Source organism: Oncorhynchus mykiss, chromosome 2 (genome assembly GCF_013265735.2).
Source record: "Oncorhynchus mykiss isolate Arlee chromosome 2, USDA_OmykA_1.1, whole genome shotgun sequence".
In the NCBI taxonomy this organism is placed as follows: Eukaryota; Metazoa; Chordata; class Actinopteri; order Salmoniformes; family Salmonidae; genus Oncorhynchus; species Oncorhynchus mykiss.
In genome coordinates, this window is record NC_048566.1 from 90831270 (window position 1) to 90854052 (window position 22783).

At 42.3% G+C, this 22783-nt stretch overlaps 1 protein-coding gene across 2 annotated transcripts in view; it reads left to right on the plus strand.

Moving 5' to 3' along the window:
* Positions 1–22783, plus strand: part of si:dkey-106n21.1 (solute carrier family 23 member 2) — a 75078-nt gene that overhangs the window by 38022 nt on the left and 14273 nt on the right. For both annotated transcript variants that reach the window (XM_036958890.1, XM_021576696.2), the window contains 3 exons: positions 1147–1328; positions 15791–15908; positions 21169–21325. In XM_036958890.1, the coding sequence (XP_036814785.1) occupies positions 1147–1328; positions 15791–15908; positions 21169–21325 (457 nt within the window). The remainder of the gene's footprint in view (positions 1–1146; positions 1329–15790; positions 15909–21168; positions 21326–22783) is intronic.

The following is a 22783-nucleotide window of genomic DNA, read 5'->3' on the forward strand; positions in this document are numbered from 1 at the left end:
AAAAACCTCCCTGGTCTTTGTTGTTGAATCTGTGCTTGAAATTCACTACTTGATTGAGGGACCTTACAGATAATTGTATGTGTGGGGTACAGAGATGGGGTAGTTATTCAAAAATCATGTTAACCACTATTATTGAACACGGAATGAGTTCATGCAACTTATCATGTGATTTGTTTTAAGCACATTTTTACTCCTGAACTTATTTAGGCTTATCATGAAAAAGGGATTGAATACTTATTGACTAAAGAAATTTCAGCTTTTAATTTTGTATTAATAAAAAAAGAGATATACTAACAAAATTCCACTTTGACATTATGGGTTATTGTTTGTAGATCGACGACACAAAATCTCAATATAATAGAAATTCAGGCTGTAACAACACAACAAAATGTGGAAAAAGTAAAGGGGTGGGATTACTTGCTGAAGGCACTGTATATACATCAGGACATGTACATGGTGAACTCGTACACATTGTAAATACGTAATTAGAATGCACTATTTTAGAACGTGACCTACCACTTGCATGTCAATATCAGACTGGGATTTATTGAAGTTTGCCCCCTATCTGTAAGCATGACCAATGGCGAAAGAGTTCCACAGGGATGCTGGCCAATGTTGACTCCAATGCTTCCCACAGTTGTCAAGTTGGCTCAATGTCCAGTGGGTGGTGGGCCATACTTAATACAACCAGGAAACTGTTGCGCTGGAAAAACCCAGCAGCTTTTCAGTTCTTCACACACTCGAACCAGTGCACCTGGCACCTATTACCATATCCGTTCAAAGGCACTTAAATATGTTGTCTTGTCCATTCACTCTCTGAATGGCGCACATACTGTACACCATCCATTTCACAATTGTCTCAAGGCTTAAAAATCTTTATTTAACCCATCTCCTTCGCTTCATCTACATTGGATTAACAGGTGGATTAACAGGTGACATCAATAAGGGATCATAGCTTTCACCTGGATTCACCTAGCCAGTCTATGTTATGGAAAAGGCAGGTGTTTCTAATGTTTTGTACCCTAAGTTTATTGCTGCAGTGGCAAGTTGAAACATAACCAACCCTCTTACATAGGAAATATATTAGCTTCCAGAGAATAAAGCTAATCCAGTCTCACGCTAATCTCTTTGCCTTGTCATTCACAGATCCAGGGGGCCATCTTGGTGTCTTCCATGCTCCAGCTAGTACTGGGCTTGTCAGGTCTAGTTGGTCTGGTGCTGAAGTTTATCGGGCCCCTGGCCATCGCTCCCACCATCAACCTCATTGGCCTCTCACTCTTCATAGAAGCTGGGAAGAAATCTGGGGCCCACTGGGGAATAGCTGCCCTGTGAGTAAAAGGCATTTTGCAATATTCCTGTGAAAACTGACTTTCACTGTTGTTGTATATTCAATGGAGGTTTGCAGAGGTTTTGAACAGGTTGCTTGAGGCTTCACTTGGCGCCACAACACTCAATGTTCAGATAATATGACACTTGTTCTGTGACCAATGCAACCTTGAGGCAAGCAAACCATTAATAATAAGAGGGGCCTGACAATGACCAAGCCTTCTTGTAGGTCTAAATACGCTCTGTTTTTGTAGCCTTTTGAATGCTAAACCAAATATGTGACCGACTGGCTCGATTCTGTCTTATGTAGCAAAATTTTAAATAGTGTTTTTTACATTGGATAAAAGTAGAGACTCAGAGCTAGAAAATTGTATATCATACACTACAGTTGAGGAACAATGGGAAAGTAATTCTGCTTGAAAGGTTGATAAACTTTGAGAAAATTGCCTGTGAATATTTGAGTACACCTACTGGAGAGCTCTTTGTCTACACCCATTCAGCATTGTTGTCACGATAGTCATAATGATTGGACCAAGGTGCAGCGTGCGTAGAGTTCCACATATTTTAATTAATAGAAACTCACTAACAAAACAAACAAGCACAAACGAAACGTGCTGCTACTGGTGTGCACACTGGCAACTATCTGTAGACAAGATCCCACAAAGCACAATGAGGAAATGGCTGCCTAAATATGATCCCCCATCAGAGTCAACGATAAACAACTGTCTCTAATTGGGAACCATACCAGGCCAACATAAACCATTAATCACCTAGATGACCCACCCTAGTCACTATCATGCCCCAACCAACAGAGAATAAACAGCTGTCTATGGTCAGGGCATGACAATTGTTCACACCCTCTTAAGCCTTAACCCCACCCATCTCTTTCACATATAAGGCCATGTGCTAAACAGAGTGAGTACGGTAGTGTACTAAACTGTCAAATTTCAGGTAAGACCCAGATGCAGACAGTGTTGAAGTAACACCAGTTTATTACTAGTACAGGGGCAGGCAAAATGACAGGTCAAGTGCAGGCAGAGGTTGGTAATCCAGATAGGGTGCAAAAGATCCAGAACGGCAGACAGTCTCAAGGTCAGAGCAGGCAGGGGTTAATAATCTAGTGTAGTGTGGCAAAGTATAGAACCATTAACACGTGCCAGTATTGTGGAAAATCTCAATAATTATACAAATTCCTAAAGCATCTAATCCCTCTGTGCTGAATGACTGCCGCCCTGTCGCCTTGACATTCTTAGTAATGAAATGCCTTGAGAAAATTGTGAAAAGTCATATTCTCAGTGTCACTCAGAAGCTTCTCGACCCAGTTCAGTTTGCATATCAGCCTACCAGAGGAGTTGATGATGCCATTCTTACCCTCCATTATATGGTCTATAGACATCTAGAGGGTGCCAAATCCCATGTCAGGGTTCTGTTTGTTGACTTTTCTTCTGCCTTCAATACAAACCAGCCTTACATTCCTGGCACAGTGACTCATTTGGAACTTCTCCTTAGATGGGGGGCTGGTTTTGTGGCTGTTGGACTTCCTGAGCCATGCTCACAGCGAGTCAAAATAGGTCCCCACGTGTCGGATATACGCAATAACAACACAGGCTCTCCTCAGGGATGTGTTTTGTCCCCACTCCTGTACATCTTGTACACTAATAGTTGTACTAGTTCCCATATTGACAGAAACCTTGTTAAGTTCGCTGATGACACTGCCTTGATCAGCCTGTTGCATGATGACGAGGAACATCATGGCCCGGTCCTAGATGACTTTGAAGAGTGGTGTGAGGAATCCCACTTGGTCCTCAATACCAACAAGACCAAAGAGATGTGCATAGACTTCAGGAAGCGTACAACACCTACCTCTGCAACATCTATCAGATGTCAGAATATTGACATTTTTGAGGAATACAAATATCTGGATGTCCTTTTGGACAATAAGCTTCAGTGGAGTAAATGTACAGACCTGATCTACAAGCTGGGATCTTTTAATGTAGACTGTACTATATTGACTCTGTTTTACAAATCTTTTATTGAGAGTATTTTAACTTTTGTATTGTTTGTTGGTTTGGCAATGCCACTGTCAGCCAGATAAATATGTTGAGAAGGATTATTACCACAGCAAGCAAGATAATTGGAGTCAAACAGTCAGGCCTGGATGAGATCTTTAAGGTCAGGGCCCTCCGTAATGCTCACATAAACATTTTAGACCCAAGCCACCCTCTGTACCTGGACTTTAAACTATTCCTCTCTGGGCGCAGGTATAGGGCACCGCTGAGCAGGAAAAACAGAACTAGACAATCATTTGTGCCAGGTGTGATATCCCTCCTAAATAGCTCGGGCTAATGTTCCTATCGACTCCGTAAGGCCACCAGGCTAGTCTTGTTATTTTATTTGTTTATTTTTTTATTATTATTATATATAATTTTTTTATTGCTATGTAACTGTTATGAAAGTTGTATTGTCAATTTTGTTTTGTATTTAACTTGAAATGTGTACATGACACAACAACAACATTTCCCTATGGGGACAATAAAGTCAGTAAGTAAGCAGGCAGGCAGAATGATCAAAACCGAGAAAAACAGGAACTAGACCAGACAGGAGCAAGGGAAAAACCGCTGGTAGGTTTCACGAAAAAAAAATTAACTGGCAACAGACAAACAGAGAACACAGGTATAAATACACTGGGGGATAATGGGGAAGATTGGCGACACCTGGAGGGGGGTGGAGACAAACTCTGTGTAAACTGGACACCACATATCCTGAGGCTGCATTTATTGTAGCTGGGAGGCTAATCTGAAAACAAGGCTCCCTAAATTTTATCAGCATACAAGCCCTCCCCCACCCTCCTTTCAGAAAATCTAACCATGACTCCATTTTGCTGCTCCCAGCCTATAGACAGAAACTAAAACAGGAAACGCCCGTGCTCAGGTCTGTTCAACGCTGGTCCGACCAATTAGATTCCATGCTTCAAGATTGCTTCGATCACTTGGACTGGGATATGTTCCGCATATCGTCGTAAAATAACATTGAAGAATATGCTGATTCGTGGAGCGAGTTTATTAGCAAGTGCATTGGTGATGTTGTACCCACAGCGACTATTAAAACCTTCCCCAAACAGAAATCATAGATTGATGGCAGCATTCGCGCAAAACTGAAAGCGCGAACCACTGCTTTTAATCAGGGCAAGGCGACCGGAAACATGACTAAAGACAAACAGAGGAGCTATTCCCTACGCAAGGCAATCAAACAAGCTAAGTGTCAGTATAAAGACAAAGTAGAGTCGCAACGGCTTAGACACGAGGGGTATGTGGCAGGGTCTACAGTCAATCACGGACTACAAAAAGAAAACCAGCCCCGTCGCGAACCCCAATGTCTTGCTCCCAGACAAACTAAATAACTTCTTTGCTCGCTTTGAGGACAATACAGTGCCACTGACACGGCCCGCTACCAAAACCTGCAGACGCTCCTTCACTTCAGCGAACGTGAGTAAAACATTTCAACGTGTTTAACCCTAGCAAGGCTGCCGGCCCAGACGGCATCCCTAGCCGCATCCTCAGAGTATGCGCAGACCAGCTGGTTGGTGTGTTAACGGACAAATTCAATCAATCCCTATCCCAGTCTGCTGTTCCCACATGCTTCAAGAGGACCACCATGGTTCCTGTTCCCAAGAAAGCTAAGGTAACTGAGCTAAATGACTATCGCCCCATAGCACTCACTTCCATCATCATGAAGTGCTTTGAGAGACTAGTCAAGGACCATATCACCTCCACCCTACCTGACACCCTAGACCCACTCCAATTTGCTTACCACCCCAATAGGTCCCCAGACAACACAATCGCAATCACACTGCACACTGCCCTAACCCATCTGGACAAGAGGAGTACCTATGTAAGCATGGTGTTCATCGACTACAGCTCAGCATTTAACACCATAGTACTCTCCAAACTTGTCATTAAGCTTGAGACCCTGGGTCTCAACCCCGCCCTGTGCAACTGGGTCCTGGACGTCCTGACTGGCCGCCCTGTTCACCGATGACTGCGTGGCCATGCACGCCTCCAACTCAATCATCATGTTTGCAGATGACAATACAGTGGTAGGCTTGATTATCAACGATGACGAAACAGCCTACAGGGAGGAGGTGAGGGCCCTCGGAGTGTGGTGTCAGGAAAATAACTTCACACTCAATGTCAACAAATCAATGGAGACGATTATGGACTTCAGGAAACAGCAGAGGGAGCAGCCCCCTATCCACATCGATGGGACAATAGTGGAGAAGGTTGAAAGTTAAGTTCATCGGCGTGCACATCACGGACAAACTGAAATGGTCCACACATACAGACAGTGTGGTGAAGAAGGCGCAGCAGCTCCTCTTCAACTTCAGGAGGCTGATTAAATTTGGCTTGTCTCCAAAAACACTCACAAACTTTTACAGATGCACAATCGGGAGCATCCTGTCGGGCTGTATCACCGCCTGGTAAGGCAACTGCTCCGCCCACAACCGTAAGGCTCTCCAAAGGGTAGTGAGGTCTGCACAACGCACCACTGGGGGCAAACTACCTCCTCCTGGACACCTACACCACCCGATGTTACAGGAAGGCCAAAAAGTGCATCAAGGACAACAACCACCCGAGCCACTGCCTGTTCACCCCACTATCATCCAGAAGGTGAGGTCAGGTCAGTACAGGTGCATCAAAGCTGTGACCGAGAGACTAAAAAACAGCTTCTATCTCAAGGCCATCAGACTGTTAAACAGCCATCACTAACATTGAGTGGCTGCTGCCAACATACTGACTCAAATCTCTAGCCACTTTAATAATTTAAAATTGGATGTAATAAATGTATCACTAGCCACTTTATATAATGTTTATGTACCCTACATTACTCATCTCATATGTATATACTGTACTCTATACCATCTACTGCATCTTGCCTATGCCGTTCGGCCATCGCTCATCCATATATTTTTATGTACATATTCTTATTAATTCCTTTACACTTGTGTGTATAAGGTAGTTGTTGTGAAATTGTTAGATTACTTGTTAGATATTACTGCATGGTCGGAACTAGAAGCACAAGCATTTCGCTACACTCGCGAAATGCTAACCATGTGCATGTGACAAATAAAATTTGATTTGATTTGAAGCCTGGTAAAACAGATCAGGGTGTGACACTAAACAACCAAAGCCTTCAAGAATGGTTTATACTTTGTCTATCGACATGTCTGTATACAGTTGTCTCATTCACATCATTAATGTTTTTAGGGCTTCCGAGTGGGCACGACATCTCAGTGCTAGAGGTGTCAGTACAGACCCTGGTTTGATCCCGGACTGTATCACAACTGGCTGTGATTGGGAGTCCCATAAGGTGGCACACAACTGACTCAGCACCTTCCGGGTTAGGGGAGGGTTTGGCCAGTGTAGGCCGTCATTGTTAAATAAGAATGCATTCTTAACTGACTTGCCTAGTTAAATAAAAGTAAAATAAAATGATATTGACATCAAACTTGTCGTTATGAAAGATTATACACAAAAACAAGCTACATTACATCAGCAGCCTGGTGGTCCAAAATTGCATGACTGGTGTATTTTAACACCAATAAACCCATCCGTTTCAAAATGTATTTAGTATTATGTAAATCTAGCAAACCAGGCAACTGAAAGCAACATTCTAAACAATGTTTTGGCTTATTTCTAGCCTGTTCGCTAGCTAACCAACGTTAAGTTAGCTGGATAGCCAGTTCAAATAATGGCTATATCATATAGCTGACAATGTCTTAACTTTAGCTCATTTGTATTCATTATTACAGGAAAATAAACTCACTACAAGATTATTATTTACAAGTTAATGGCGAGCTAATTACAGAAAATAGCTTACGGTTGTGAGTGTGACAAAATTAAAGCAGGCCTTTCTACTGTAGAATTTTAGAACTTGGATACTGTCTCGTTGGCCTAACGTTATATCCTAATTTGACATTGATGCAGGTCATGGTAATGTGAAGAACAACGTCTCTGGTATTTGTATTTATTATGGATCTCCATTTGCTGCTGCCAAGGCAGCTACTCTTCCCGGTATAAAGCAAAATTAGAGCAGTTATACAATTTTAAAAACTGTAAAACACAGAGGGGAGACAGAGAGCTGGTTTCAAGCGCAGGGCGCAGTAGGTGTTTATTGCAAAGGCCCACAGGAGAAGGCAGGTAGCTGGGTCCAGGGGCAGGCAGAAGGTCATACACAGGAGGAGGCAGGTAGCTGGGTCCAGGGGCAGGCAGAAGGTCATACACAGGAGGAGGCAGGTAGCTGGGTCCAGGGGCTGGCAGAAGGTCATACACAGGAGAAGGCAGGTAGCTGGGTCCAGGGGCAGGCAAAAGGTCATACACAGGGGGTCCAAAAAGGCAACAGTACAGGCAGGGAAAAGGCTAGTAACGTAGTCCGGGAGATCAGGCAATAGGAAGATAACAGGAAATCCAATAGGCTAAAGTATAGGCAAAAAGGCATCATTAGTGAGGCAGGCAAAATCTATCATACACAGGTGTAAATCACAGGAAACCCAGCGCTCTGAAAGACGTGTGTCACAAAACAAACAATACCTCAGTGATGGGGTGCAAAGAACTGAACTAAATAAGGTGTGATAATGACATACAGGTGTGTGAACAGGTGATTAGAATTCAGGTGATTGGGATCTGGAGAGTGAGCTGCATTCAGGGGATCTAGGTGTTTGAGAGTGTGAGCTGGAAAGTGGGCTGGAAAGTGGCCTGCGTTCAGGGGATCTGCGTGTTTGTGGGAGTTGGAAGCAGACGTTACAAAAACATTAAAATAAATTCACAGGTTTCACAACACACTGTGGGCCCTCATGCCCCTGCCCCACCACTACCACATATCTACAATCAAAATCCATGTGTACATGTGTGTATAGTGCGTATGTTATTGTGTGTGTGTATGCATGTGTCTATGGCTATGTTTGTGTTGCTTCACAGTCCCCGCTGTTCCATAACGTGTATTTTTATCTGTTTTTTAAATCAAATTTTACTGCTTGCATCAGTTACCTGATGTGGAATAGAGTTCCATGTAGTCATAGTTCTATGTAGTACTGTGCGCCTCCCATAGTCTGTTCTGGACTTGGGGACTGTGAAGAGACCTCTTGTGGCATGTCTTGTAGGCTATGCGTGGGTGTCCGAGTTGTGCACCACAAGTTCAAACAGACAGCTCGGTGCACTCAACATGTCAATACCGCTCATAAATACAAGTAGGGATGAAGTCAATCTCTCCACCACTTGGAGCCAGGATAGATTGACATGCATATCATTAATTTTAGCGCTCTGTGTACATCCAAAGGCCAGCCGTGGTGTCCTGTTCTGAGCCAATTGCAATTTTCCTAACTCCCTTTTTGTGGCACTGGACCACATGACTGAACAGTAGTCCAAGTGCGACCAAACTAGGGCCTGTATGACCTGCCTTGTTGATAGTGCTGTTAAGAAGGAAGAGCATCGCTTTATTATGGACAGACTTCTACCCATCTTAGCTACTGTTGTATCAATATGTTTTGACCATGACCGTTTACAATCCAGGGTTACTCCAAGCAGTTTAGTCACCTCAACTTGCTTAATTTCCACATGATTTATTACAATATTTAGTTGAGGTTTAGTGAATGATTTGTCCAAAATACAATGCTTTTAGTTTCAGAAACATTTAGGACTAATTTATTCCTTTTCACCCATTCTGAAACTAACTGCAGCTCTTTGTTAATTATGTGTTGCAGTCATTTCAGTTGCTGTAGTAGCTGAAATGTATAATGTTCAGTCATACGCATTCATAGACACACTGGCTTTACTCAAAGATTGAAAAAAGTAAGGGGCCTAGACAGCTTTACTGGGGAATTCCTGATTCTAACTGGATTATGTTGGAGAGGCTTCCATTAAAGAACACCATCTGTGTTTTTTTAGACAGGTAACTATCTATCCACAATATAGTGGATAGATAGGAGTGTAAAGCCATAACACATACGTTTTTCCATCAGCAAACTATGATCAATTCATGTCAAAAGCCATACTGAAGTATAAAAAAACAGCCCCACAATACTTTTTGTCTTCAATTTCTCTAGCCAATCATCAGTCATTTGTGTAAGTGCTGTGCATGTTGAATGTCCTTCCGTTTAAGCATGCTGAAACGGAAGGACATTTGTTTACTGTAAAATAGCATTGTATCTGCTCAAACACAATTTTTTACAAAAGTTTACTAAAGGTTGGTAAAAGGCTGATTGGTCGGCTATTTGAGCCAGTAAATGGGGCTTTACTATTCTTAGGTAGCGGAATTACATTTACTTCCCTCCAGGCCTGAGGGCACACACTTTCTAGTAGGCTTACATTGAAAATATTGTCCGCTATTTTCCTCAGTAATTTCCCATCCAAGTTGTCAGACCCCGGTAGCTTGTCATTGTTGATAGACAACAATCATTTTTTCACTTAACGGAATTCAAAATTACAATGCTTGTCTTTCATAATTTGGTCAGATATACTTGGATGTGTAGTGTCAGTACTCATTGCTGGCATGTCATGCCTAAGTTTGCTAATCTTGACAATGAAAAAATCATTAAGTAGTCGGTTTTGTGACGAATGAGCCATTTGATACAATGAATAATGGAGCTGAGTTTGCCTTTATTCCCAAAATGTCATTTAAGGTGCTCCAACGTGTTTTACTATCATTCTTTATGTAATTTATCTTTGTTTCATAGTTTCTTAGTTTTTTTGTAGTTTCTTCTTCTTTTTATTTAGTTTAGTCACATGATTTCTCAATTTGCAATCCGTTTGCCAATCCATTGTGCAGCCAGACTTACTTGCCATTCCTTTTGTCTAATCCCTCTCAGCCATACAATTTTTAAATTCCTCATCAATCCATGGAGATTTAATAGTTTTTACAGACATTTTCTTAATGGGTGTGTAACTGGAATAAGCATTTCATAAATGTGTCAAGTGCAGCGTCTGTTTGCTCCTCATTACACACAACAGACCAACAAATATTCTTGACAAATAACATAGGAATCATTACAAAACTTACTGTATGATCTCTTGTACACTATATTAGACCCAGCCTTTGGAATTGTATTTTTCCTAGATATGGCTACTATATTGTGATCATTACATCTGATGGATCTGGAAACTGCTTTCAAGCGAATTTCTGCAGCATTAGTAAAGATGTGATCAATACATGTTGATGATTTCATTCCTGTTTGTAACTACCCTGGTAGGTTGACTGATGACCTGAACCAGGTTGCATGCACTGGTTACAGTTTGAAGCTTTCTCTTGAGTGGGCAGCTTGATGAAAACCAGTCAATATTTACATTACCCAGCAAATATACCTCTCTGTTGATATCACATACATTATCAAGCATTTCACACATTTTATCCAGATACTGACTGGTAGCACTTGGTGGCCTATAGCAGCTTCCCACAAGAATGGGTTTTAGGCGAGGTAGATAAACTTGTACCCATATTACTTCAACAGTATTTAACATGAAATCCTCTCTAAGCTTTACAGGAATGTGGTTCTGAATATAAAATGGCCACACCTCCACCTTTGGCATTTCTGTAGATCTTATAAACATGTATTGCTACCACTGTATCAAAGGTATTATCTAAGTGAGTTTCAGAGATAGTCCGAATATAAATTTAATCTGTTACTATGAAATAATTGATTTCATGAACCTTGTTTCTTAAGCTGTGTTAATGTGGGCTATTTTGCGCACTTTTCTTCTGGGATGCTTGCTTATTTTCATTGCTTTACTAGGAAGCTTAGCAGATGTAGATATGTTCATGTTATTTATGTTTGTGCAGGGTGAGCTGCACACAGTGGACTTCCTACTAGGGCACACCACCTCAGTGTTAACAGTATACATCTGGTTCATAGGCACATGATTATTGCATACAATAGCTGTAGGATCAGCAGAGGCATTCAGGGCAGTTAGAGGGACATAAATTAGGGTACTTACATTGTGTCTACCAATGCCCATGGTATAATGTACATTTGCTGAAGATTCATGACAACTCAGTGTCACAATGATAGGGATTAACTGAGCTGGGCTCGGGTCATTGATCATTCATTGTCTCTATAATGCTGTGAAAGGATCCAGGAACCCAAATGATTTGGGTGGATCCAAAACTACTTAGAAGACGTGTTTTGTTTCCAAAAGGCATCAAAATTGTCAACAAAAGTTACACCCATGGAGCTGCAATAATCACGCAGCCAGTTGGGAAGAGAAAAAATCTCGCTAAAGCGTTCAATGCCACAATTCAGAGAGAGCACGGGGACAGATATGATGGGTCTTTTATTAGTGTCTACAGTAGCAGAGTCAAATCCAGTTTCAACTGTTCAGAGCTGCCCTTCATAATGTCATTAAAACCCACGTGGACTACGATAGAATTGATTTCCAAGTTCTGACGTGGTACATTCAGGAGCAGCTTTGTAATGTCATTCACCCAAGCTCCGGGATAGGACATTGTTCTTGCACCAGGAACGGTCACACAATTGCCGCAATGGAACTCTGAGTGATCCAGTTTGCCCTGAAACAAAGCATAATAGATACAGCTCCTACAGCGATGAAACCTTTCATTTATTTCTCCAGACAAACACACACCATATCAAATTAAATCAATGTTTATTTGTAACATGCACAGAACACAGAAGGCGTAAACTGTACAATGAAATGGTTCCTTGCATAGTGGGGTCTTTTGTTTAGACATATAGCTAGACAATGAGCCATAATCCCAAATCATAACGTTACTACCATGCATGAATCTACAGGTAGCTAAAGCTAACCAACTAGGTTCAATGTTAGCTAGCTAGCTAACATTAGGCTTTAACTAGCAATGCAAATGTCTCTGAGATACGAATAATATTACTACACAGATCATACACGTAACGTTAGCTAGTGAGCCAGCCAGCCAGTTAACTTTAGCTAGCTAGCTAACAGTACACCTTAACCTGCAAAGAAAATAACTTTCTGGCAAAAGTAATAACGTATAATATCTGAAAATGTAGCTAACTAGACTCTCTTACCTGTATACATGGATGAACGCTTCTCCCTCTCTGTTACGGATGCCACGGTTGCCCTTATTTCATAAATATAATCCGGAGACAGGTGTTTTTTTGTAGTTCTTCGTGATATCTTTAAAAAAAGCTGTGTTAGAAAGGATTACCTACACATACTGAGCAGCTCATGTTATAGACATGGCAGACCAATCTGAACTCATCTCCCGGCATGTCCAGCCCATCCTTTATCTCAGCTAATCATGTATGGCTAGGGTGAAGGTTCCTGACTTTTTCCGTGGCTAAACCAACTAGGCTCATAATTTAACAATTTTATTTGTATTATGGTATCCCAGGAGGTCTGGAGGCGAAAGAAATGCACACCCGTTTAGGCGAGGTTCTGGTTAGTGGAGTAGAACACTCAAAAAAGAAAATGTGAGCCGCACACTTTAGGAGCTCAGATGCAATAATGTAATAACCTAATAACCAACATTTCTACAGACAAGCTGTCTTCATCAGGGTATATTATAATGGCAAACACTGCAGGTCACTAAGCTGATGGCACAAATTAGGGGCAATTAGGGGAGAATGCCAACCAGCAGTGCAGCCCACATATAGGGAGCACCATGGCACACCGTAGGAGATAAAAAGAGAGGCAGAGAGTGAGCCAAGAGGCGGGAACAAAGCTCCCGGGGCACGGAACCAAATACGAGGAGGTGGCCCAGAAAGTTATTTTGTTGTTACATTTATTTTATGTTGAAATGTATGTTTTAAGTTGAGATTCTAGTCATAAAGGCGTGCCTTCTGACTAGAATCTCCCTGTCTCTGTGTCCATCCCTGTGCGCTCAAATCCAACACCCTGTGGTTTACCACAGTATTTACAGATGGCATACAAGTTTGTTTTTAAGGCACATGTTCCAGAAGGCATTTCTGCCAAAAAACGCATTTTGATAAACAAATGTTTACTTCCAAATGCCTCTCCTGTGAAGTAGTTTCCTAAAATGAGTCACATATGATCCGTGTGGTCTAACAAACAAGCCAGTAGAACATGTGACAGTCTCTTCTAAGAGGTAACTCACAGTAAGCAAGGAGAAAACAAAAGATTTTCCCAGGAGCTTCAATTGACCCAATGTTCAGGCTTTATCTGTGTCACAATAGTTGGTTCTGATTCAAGTAACACAACTTCAGTCCCGACTTCAGTAGTCATGCTATTCAACTCTCATCCCCAAATGACAATTTAAGCAAATGTTTCCGATTTATTGATCTGTGTTGTCCTAAATGCCCGTCTGTACAGGCTCTTTGCCCAGCGAACGGACGACATCTGCTCCCTACCAGTTAATCTGACAAAGCTCCAACTGCCTCAGATCTTAAAAAGTGCCCTGCAGACAGAACTGTCACCAGCCAACTCACTGCACCCCTCGCTCAGCCTCTCCTTCAACTCTTACCCCCCCCCCCCACCCAACCCCACCCCAACCCCTGTGAAATGTTTAATCTTTATTTACAAAGGGGCTGGCGGGTGGGCGTCTCTGGATAATGTCATAACTAAATGCATTACGGTGAGAGAATCTTGTGGGATCCTGTCTCCATGTCTGGCTACTAATCAGCCACATCCCACTTAGCCTAGTGCCCCTTTCCTCCCTCTCTCCTACCATCTTGAGTCCTCCTGCATGCTCAGGAGCTTAGCCGAGTCACGGGGAGGCCACTGTTGTTGTTGCTGTGCCAGACAGTGTCGGTTTATGAATGGAAGCTGCAAAAGTGACCACTGAGCTTCTAGACCAATGTCTACATTTGATACCGTTCCATTAATTCCATTCCAGCCATCCTCATTTCCTTCACCTGCCTCCACTGCTGGCAGACAGGCATCCACACCCTTCCTTGGAACCTCTGTCAAGTGCCCTTTATGCTGGGGAAATTATTATGTAACCACTCTTTCTGGTAGTAAGGGGAATCCGTCTAAATTCTGGAAAACTGTCAATCTCTGAAGCAAAGCTGCCACTACTCTCAAACCCCTGGATGCTGTTTATCATAGCGTCCTTTGTTTTATCACAGGAAACATTTTAATTACTCATCACTGCATTCTTTACCAAAGGTTGGCTGGACCGCTTTCAAGTCACAAGCTATTTTTGTTTACAAAGCTCTGCTCCACAAACTTCCGACTTACCTAACATCAAATTACAAGTTATCAAACCCATTCACAGGTGTGTCTAGAGTGTTAGGTAAATCAGCTTTTAATTTCCTTGTACCCTATGTTTGGAATAATCTCCAAAATACAGTACGTTTCGACTGGATGCTTCAGTGTCCCTAAGGCAAATCTGACAACTGACAACTGACTGATTTTTATAATCAAGAATGTGTTTGTTTTAATTGACTGTGTTTTGTATGTTAATATGTGTATTGTGTATATTTATGCTTATCTATACTTGCCTATTGATGGACTTGTTTTGTAATGCGCAGGCCAGTGCTCGTTTTTAAAAAGAGACTTTAGTCTCAACATGACTTCCATGTTGAAATAAAGGTAAATAATGAAAATAGGGGTCACATATCTAGCCTGTGTTCTGGGAAGGTTTGCTATGGAGGCAAAAACTGTGGTTGCATGGTTGGATGTATCGATAGTGAATTAGATAGGCTTTATTCCTGGAAACAGTGCTGGGAGTTGAAGTGAGGATCTGCATCGTGGGGAACACCCTTGACCGGCTTCATACAGCTGTCACAATATTAGACGGCACCGATAGCACCCAAGGCCAGGCAGTGTAGTGTTAGGAAATATGCCCCAAATGGCACCCTATTCCCTATATAGTGCCCTACTTTTGCCCGTGCACCGCATAGGGAATAGGGTGCCATTTGGGATGCAAACTTAGTGAACAGGTTATCACTCATCTGAGCGCTGTTATCAATCTACAAATAGTTACCATCAGTATCCCACAATTACATAAGATAACATGCATTTGATTGTCATAATATGTTCTGGGGTTTATCTTTAATACACTATGAATTTCAGTTAGTTTTATCACCCAGGATTAGCCGTAATCTCCCTTTTGTTGTGAGCTTTAAGCAACGTCTTAATGTCTTAAATAAAGGGTGGGATCACACTCGCACAACCGCATGTAATGACATGTTATTCTTCGAGCTAATTCACTCCAAGTTGATGTGTATGAAAACATGTCAAGTCTATATATGGGGGCGACAGGTAACCTAGCAGTTAAGAGTGTTGGGCCAGTAACCGAAAGGTCGCTGGTTTGAATCCCCGAGCTGATTAGGTGAAAAATCTGTTGATGTGCCCTTGAGCAAGACACTTTACCCCGATTGCTACTGCAATCTCTCTGGATAAGAGTGTCTGCTAAATTACTCAAATGTGTAAGTTATTTTGGCCCTGGGTTAGAAACCACTGGCTTAAGGTGGTCCAATGTGCGTGAGAATCCTTGTGTTTGTCTTTCCTTCCCACAGGACAGTGTGCCTCATCCTTCTGTTTTCTCAGTACCTGAGCAAAGTTGAAGTTCCTTTGATTGCTTACAAGGATAAGAAGTGGGAAGTGTTCCAGTATCCTCTCTTTAAGCTGTTTTCAGTAAGTTACTATACCTGTTTTCTGTGCTGAAAGATACTCGCTTCATATATACAGTACATCACCGTTTTATAAATCACACTTTAATTCTGCACACGTTACAACGTTTCAGACACAGACTGCGTGTACTTTTTGGCCCTTCGTAGCCCTTCACAGCCCTTCGTAGCCCTTCGTAGCCCTTCGTAGACTTCGTAGCCCTTCACAGCCCTTCACAGCCCTTCGTAGCCCTTCGTAGACCTTCGTAGCCCTTCACAGCCCTTCGTAGCCCTTCGTAGACCTTCGTAGCCCTTCGTAGCCCTTCGTAGACTTCGTAGCCCTTCACAGCCCTTCACAGCCCTTCGTAGCCCTTCGTAGACCTTCGTAGCCCTTCACAGCCCTTCGTGGCCCTTCGTAGACCTTCGTAGCCCTTCGTAGACCTTCGTAGCCCTTCACAGCCCTTCGTAGCCCTTCGTAGACCTTCGTAGCCCTTCGTAGACCTTCGTAGCCCTTCACAGCCCTTCGTAGCCCTTCGTAGACCTTCGTAGCCCTTCGCAGACCTTCGTAGCCCTTCACAGCCCTTCGTAGCCCTTCGTAGACCTTCGTAGCCCTTCGTAGACCTTCACAGCACTTCACAGCCCTTCGTAGCCCTTCGTAGACCTTCGTAGCCCTTCGTAGACCTTCGTAGCCCTTCACAGCCCTTCGTAGCCCTTCGTAGACCTTCGTAGCCCTTCACAGCCCTTCGTAGCCCTTCGTAGACGTTCGTAGCCCTTGCATAAACACCTGCAGTATACAACTTCTGTTTAAAGAAAATGCGTTTCTTACAAGAAAATGTATGAACATTGTTACCATTCACACATCTGTTACCATAAAAACTATATTGTTCCAAATTAAATGTATACTTAAACCAGAAATATCTTACCGTACGGACTCGGGAGAGGCGAAGGTTGAGAGCCGTGCGTCCTCAGAAACACAACCTAACAAAGCCGCACCAATGTGTCAGGGGAAACACCGAAACACAACCCAACAAAGCCGCACCAATGTGTCAGAGGAAACACCGTACACCTGGCGACTGTGTCAATGTGCACTGCGCCGGGCCCACCACAGGGCCAAACCCTCCCCTAACCCGGATGATGCTGGGCCAATTGTGCGCCCCCCATGGGTCTCCCGGTCGCGGCCGGCTGTGACAGAGCCTGGACTAGAACCCAGAATCTCTAGTGGCACAGCTAGTACTGCGATGCAGTGCCTTAGACCACTGCAGGTTTCAGTTTTACTAGGACGTGGCGGATGGGTGTAAGCATCTGCCTCTGGTGCTAAAAGTTGCATGTTCAAATCCAGCGATAGAAAGTAGTTTTTTCGAGTTTTGGTTTAAGCCTATCCTTAACCTTAACCCTTACCTTAACCATTCTGATTTAAAACCTAACCTTAAGATATAGGTGTTAATGACTAAATCTAACCCTAACCTTAAAAATGTGGAGTTAATGCCTAAACTTAACCTTAAACACTTTGAAATTTGACGTGTTTAAAGAACGTCTAAATTTGACGTTTGAGAAACATGGATGAACGTCTGATTCTGATGTGAGAGCTTGTTGTTTAGTCCAGGACTACATTTAATCTGGGTCCAGGAAACTGGCCCACTGTGCGCTACAGGAACAGAACACTTTTGGAGCCAAGCATAATATGAATGTCACTCTCAGTGCCTTCTCTTTTAACACCAATTTAGTAGCAATACATTCCTTTGGGAGTGATGATTAATGGACAGTCTATGCCAAAGGCAAGTTAAAAAAGGATGGGATAGAAAAAAAGCTAAACCATAGATGAAAAGGAGTTCACAGCAGGGTCTAGTCATTCTTATTTGCACACCGATCTACTCCTCAATGCACCTCTATAGAACTCAAATTTTGCCAGGTGGGAAGTGTCACTCAGGTGTCAACATCACAACAAAAAGCTTGTAAGAGAGCCTAACAAGCCTAGAGTTTAGTATCAGAATGATGATGTTCGACCCTGCAGCTAGGGAACTTCTGGAGTTCACTTGTGATAATGTGGAAGAGGTACTGTATGTCAAGACAAGCACACACCTTACATTTACATTTTAGCAGCACTTTAGAGTTGTCACCTCTCTGCATGGATACCTACCATTCACATTTCAACTTGACGTCTGATGGAAATGACACAATGAATACAAACAAAAACATGCCACAAAGTAGCAGCATAAACACTATGTCTTTAAACGATGTCTAAACGACATCTAAACTAAATTATATGTCTAAACAATGTATCTAAATTGTATTTTTAAATGATTGAGATGTCTAAACTAACCAATGTTTCTAAATTATGTGTCTAAACGATGTCTTAATGAGATGTCTAAACTAAACAATATGTTGAAACAAAGTTTAAACTTTATTTATTTATTTTATTTGACCTTTATTTATGCAGAGTTTTTCTCAGAGATAATATCTATTTTCCAAGAAAGACCTGGTCCAATAGCAGCAGGGGGAACAACGTTCCAGACAAAACAACTTACATACACTAACACAACATTAAACAAAACTATACACATACAGTACAACAATTACATATTACATTAAAAACACTTACATCTTGACTAAAAGACAGCTGGCCTAAAAACAATTACACTCTTCTATGATATATACATCGATCAAGTGTTTAAACTCCACCAACGACACTAGATCATCACATTTTAAAATGTTCAGGAGGGAATTCCAGGACCACGGTGCTAAGTAACCAAAACTATTTTTACCATGACCTGTTCTAATTTTTGGAACTGTTAGAAGCAAATCAGAATGGGACCGTAATTAGTATTTATTTACTGACCTGACTAAAAAATAACAGAGATACAATGGCATTTTACCCAATATGGCCTTATAAATCAGTGTATACCAGTGTTTAAGCCTACGCAAGTTCAATGACGACCAGCCAACAGCGCTGTAGAGATCACAATGAAGTGTTAGATGTTTCTGATTTGTAATGAACCTGAGGGCTGCATGATACACTGAATCAAGTGCTCTCAGGGTAGTGGCTGAAGCCTGCATATACAGTGGGGCAAAAAAGTATTTAGTCAGACACTAATTGTGCAAGTTCTCCCACTTAAAAAGATGAGAGAGGCCTGTAATTTATCATAGGTACACTTCAACCATGACAGACAAAATGAGAAAAAAAAGTTCCAGAAAATCACATTGTAGGATTTTTAATGAATTTATTTGCAAATTATGGTGGAAAATAAGTATTTGGTCACCTACAAACAAGCAAGATTTCTGGCTCTCACAGACCTGTAACTTCTTCTTTAAGAGGCTCCTCTGTCCTCCACTCGTTACCTGTATTAATGGCACCTGTTTGAACTTGTTATCAGTATAAAAGACACATGTCCACAACCTCAAACAGTCACACGCCAAACTCCACTATGGCCATGGCCAAATAGCTGTCAAAGGACACCAGAAACAAAATTGTAGACCTGCACCAGGCTGGGAAGACTGAATCTGCAATAGGTAAGCAGCTTGGTTTGAAGAAATCAACTGTGGGAGCAATTATTAGGAAATGGAAGACATACAAGACCAATAATCTCCCTCGATCTGGGGCTCCACGCAAGATCTCACCACGTGGGGTCAAAATGATCACAAGAACGGTGAGCAAAAATCCCAGAACCACACGGGGGGACCTAGTGAATGACCTGCAGAGAGCTGGGACCAAAGTAACAAAGCCTACCATCAGTAACACACTACGCCGCCAGGGACTCAAATCCTGCAGTGCCAGACGTGTCCCCCTGCTTAAGCCAGTACATGTCCAGGCCCGTCTGAAGTTTGCTAGAGAGCATTTGGATGATCCAGAAGAAGATTGGGAGAATGTCATATGGTCAGATGAAACCAAAATATAACTTTTTGGAAAAAACTCACCTCGTCGTGTTTGGAGGACAAAGAATGCTGAGTTGCATCCAAAGAACACCATACCTACTGTGAAGCATGGGGGTTGAAACATCATGCTTTGGGGCTGTTTTTCTGCAAAGGGACCAGGACGACTGATCCGTGTAAAGGAAAAAATGAATGTATCGTGAGATTTTGAGTGAAAACCTCCTTCCATCAGCAAGGGCATTGAAGATGAAACGTGGCTGGGTCTTTCAGCATGACAATGATCCCAAACACACCGCCTGGGCAACGAAGGAGTGGCTTCGTAAGAAGCATTTCAAGGTCCTGGAGTGGCCTAGCCAGTCTCCAGATCTCAACCCCATAGAAAATCTTTGGAGGGAGTTGAAAGTCCGTGTTGCCCAGCAACAGCCCCAAAACATCACTGTTCTAGAGGAGATCTGCATGGAGGAATGGGCCAAAATACCAGCAACAGTGTGTGAAAACATTGTGAAGACTTACAGAAAATGTTTGACCTCTGTCATTGCCAACAAAGGGTATATAACAAAGTATTGAGATAATCTTTTGTTATTGACGAAATACTTATTTTCCACCATAATTCGCAAATAAATTCAGAAAAAATCCTACAATGTGATTTTCTGGATTTTTTTTTCTCATTTTGTCTGTCATAGTTGAAGTGTACCTATGATGAAAAGTACAGGCCTCTCTCATCTTTTTAAGTGAGAGAACTTGCACAATTGGTGGCTGACTAAATACGTTTTTGCCCCACTGTATATAACATCATTAAAATCTAAAACCGACAGTAACGTACATCATACCAGCGCCTTCCTGGCCTCAAAAGAAAAACAAGCCTTATGCCAGTAATAAAATCCTATTTTCAGCTTGAGCTTCCTTATCAAGTTCTCTACATGCACAGTGAAGCTCAGCTTATCATCAACCCACACACCCAAATATTTGCACACTTTAACTTGCTCTATAGTATGTCCAGCCAATGTAGCAATGACATGATTTGCAACATGCCAGGCATTTGAAAATACCATGCATTTTGTTTTACCCGAATTTAGAATCAGCTTTAAATCACACAGATTCTGTTGTATGATGTTAAATGCTATTTGGGCATTTTCAAAAGCTAAAGATAAACTACTACCACTTGAATACAGAACAGTATAATCTGCCTAAAAATGAACATCTGCTGTTTCAATAAGATCCCCAATGTTATTGATATACAAAATGAAAAACACTGGGCCCAAAATAGAATCTTGCGGAACACCTGAGTACACCTCTATGGACTCAGATTTACAACCATCCGCCATTATACATTGTGTACGATTTGATAGGTAATTTATAAACCAATCTAGAGCATGACCAGTAAACTAAACAATACATTTCTCCTTTCTGTTCATCCACAGGCTTTGTTTGGGATGTGTGGTGCCTGGTTGGTCTGCTTTTTGCTAACCATATTTGAAGCCCTTCCCTCTCAGCCGGACCAGTATGGCTACACAGCCAGGACTGACGTGAACCTGGATGCCATCACCAGCGCACCATGGTTCCACGTCCCATATCCAGGTGAGATGGAGCAATATCATTCATTATTTTATTTTTTATTTGTGTTCTTTCTTTATTCAGGGAAAACCCATTGAGACCAGGGTTTCATTCCCAATACTGCCCTAATCCCAGTAACGCAAAAAACAATACAATGTAAAACAAAACAGCAGAAAAGCACCATTGAGTAGGCTTGGGTTTTTCTAGGGCGTTATGGACGGGGTGGTGGATAGGTGTAATCCATTGACTGAATATGGCTAGCGAATGGATAAACAAAGACATTGATCATGTGACACCATTCATTCCTATGTGAAGACGCAATAGCGCAAAAGCCAAATTATGTCGGTTAAGATGGAAATATTGTTGCAGGCTAGTTTAGTGCTGCCCCCTCTCATTGAGTAACTCAAGTTGAAGGCTGACCAGAGTACTGTAGGCTGCCATTAGCAACTAAATTATCCTTATAACTTCTTCTGTGTGCGATTTTAAAATAATGATTTCAAGGACAGACATATGTTGTATTAGAATCAGTTATGTACCATGATTGCGGTAGCAGAGAAAATAGTCTTTGGCTTAGGTGACTGGAGTTTTTGACAATTTTATGGGCTTTCGTTTGACACAGCCTATTATATAGGTCCTGGATCGCAGGCAGCTTGGCTCCAGTGATGTACTGGGCCTTATGCATTACCCTCTGTAGCGCCTTATGGTCAGATGCCGAGCAGTTGCCATACAAGGCTGTGATGTAACCGGTCAGAATGCAGAATACTTTGTGGCAAATTTTTGAGGATCTGGGGACCCATGCCAAATCTTTTCAGTCTCCTGAGGGGGAAAAGGTTTTGTCGTGCCCTCTTCACAACTGTCTTGGTGTGTTTGGACCATGATAGATCGTAGGTGATGTGGACACCAAGGAGCTTGAAACTCTGGATTTTTCTCCGGTTTTCGCCTGCCAAATCAGTTATGTTATACTCACAGACACTATTTTAACAGTTTTGGAAACGTCAGAGTGTTTTCTATCCACATCTACCAGTTATCTGCATATCATATCTTCTGGGCCAGAGTAGCAGGCCGTTTAATTTGGGCATGCTTTTCATCCAAAATGCCGAATGCTGCCCCCTACCCTAGAGAAGTTAAGTCTGTGAGGGGAGAAGCTATTGCTGAAAATGTAGGTACAAATCTACTGTAGTACCCTGCTAACCCCAGGAATGACTTCACCTGCCTCTTGGTTCGGCGGTCCAGCCATCCCCTAATGGCAGCGATTTTTTTTTAGATTTCACATTTCCCCTCCCGATCTGATAGCCCAGGTACTCCACCTCGGCGTAGCCCAGGTTGCACTTGTGGGGGTTCGCGGTCAGACCTGCATCCCTTAGCGCATCCACCACTGCCTGTAACCTGCAAAGATGTGACTCCCAACTGTCACTGTGCACAATTATGTCATCCAGATAAGCAGCAGCATACTCACTGTGTGACTGCAGGACGCGGTCCATG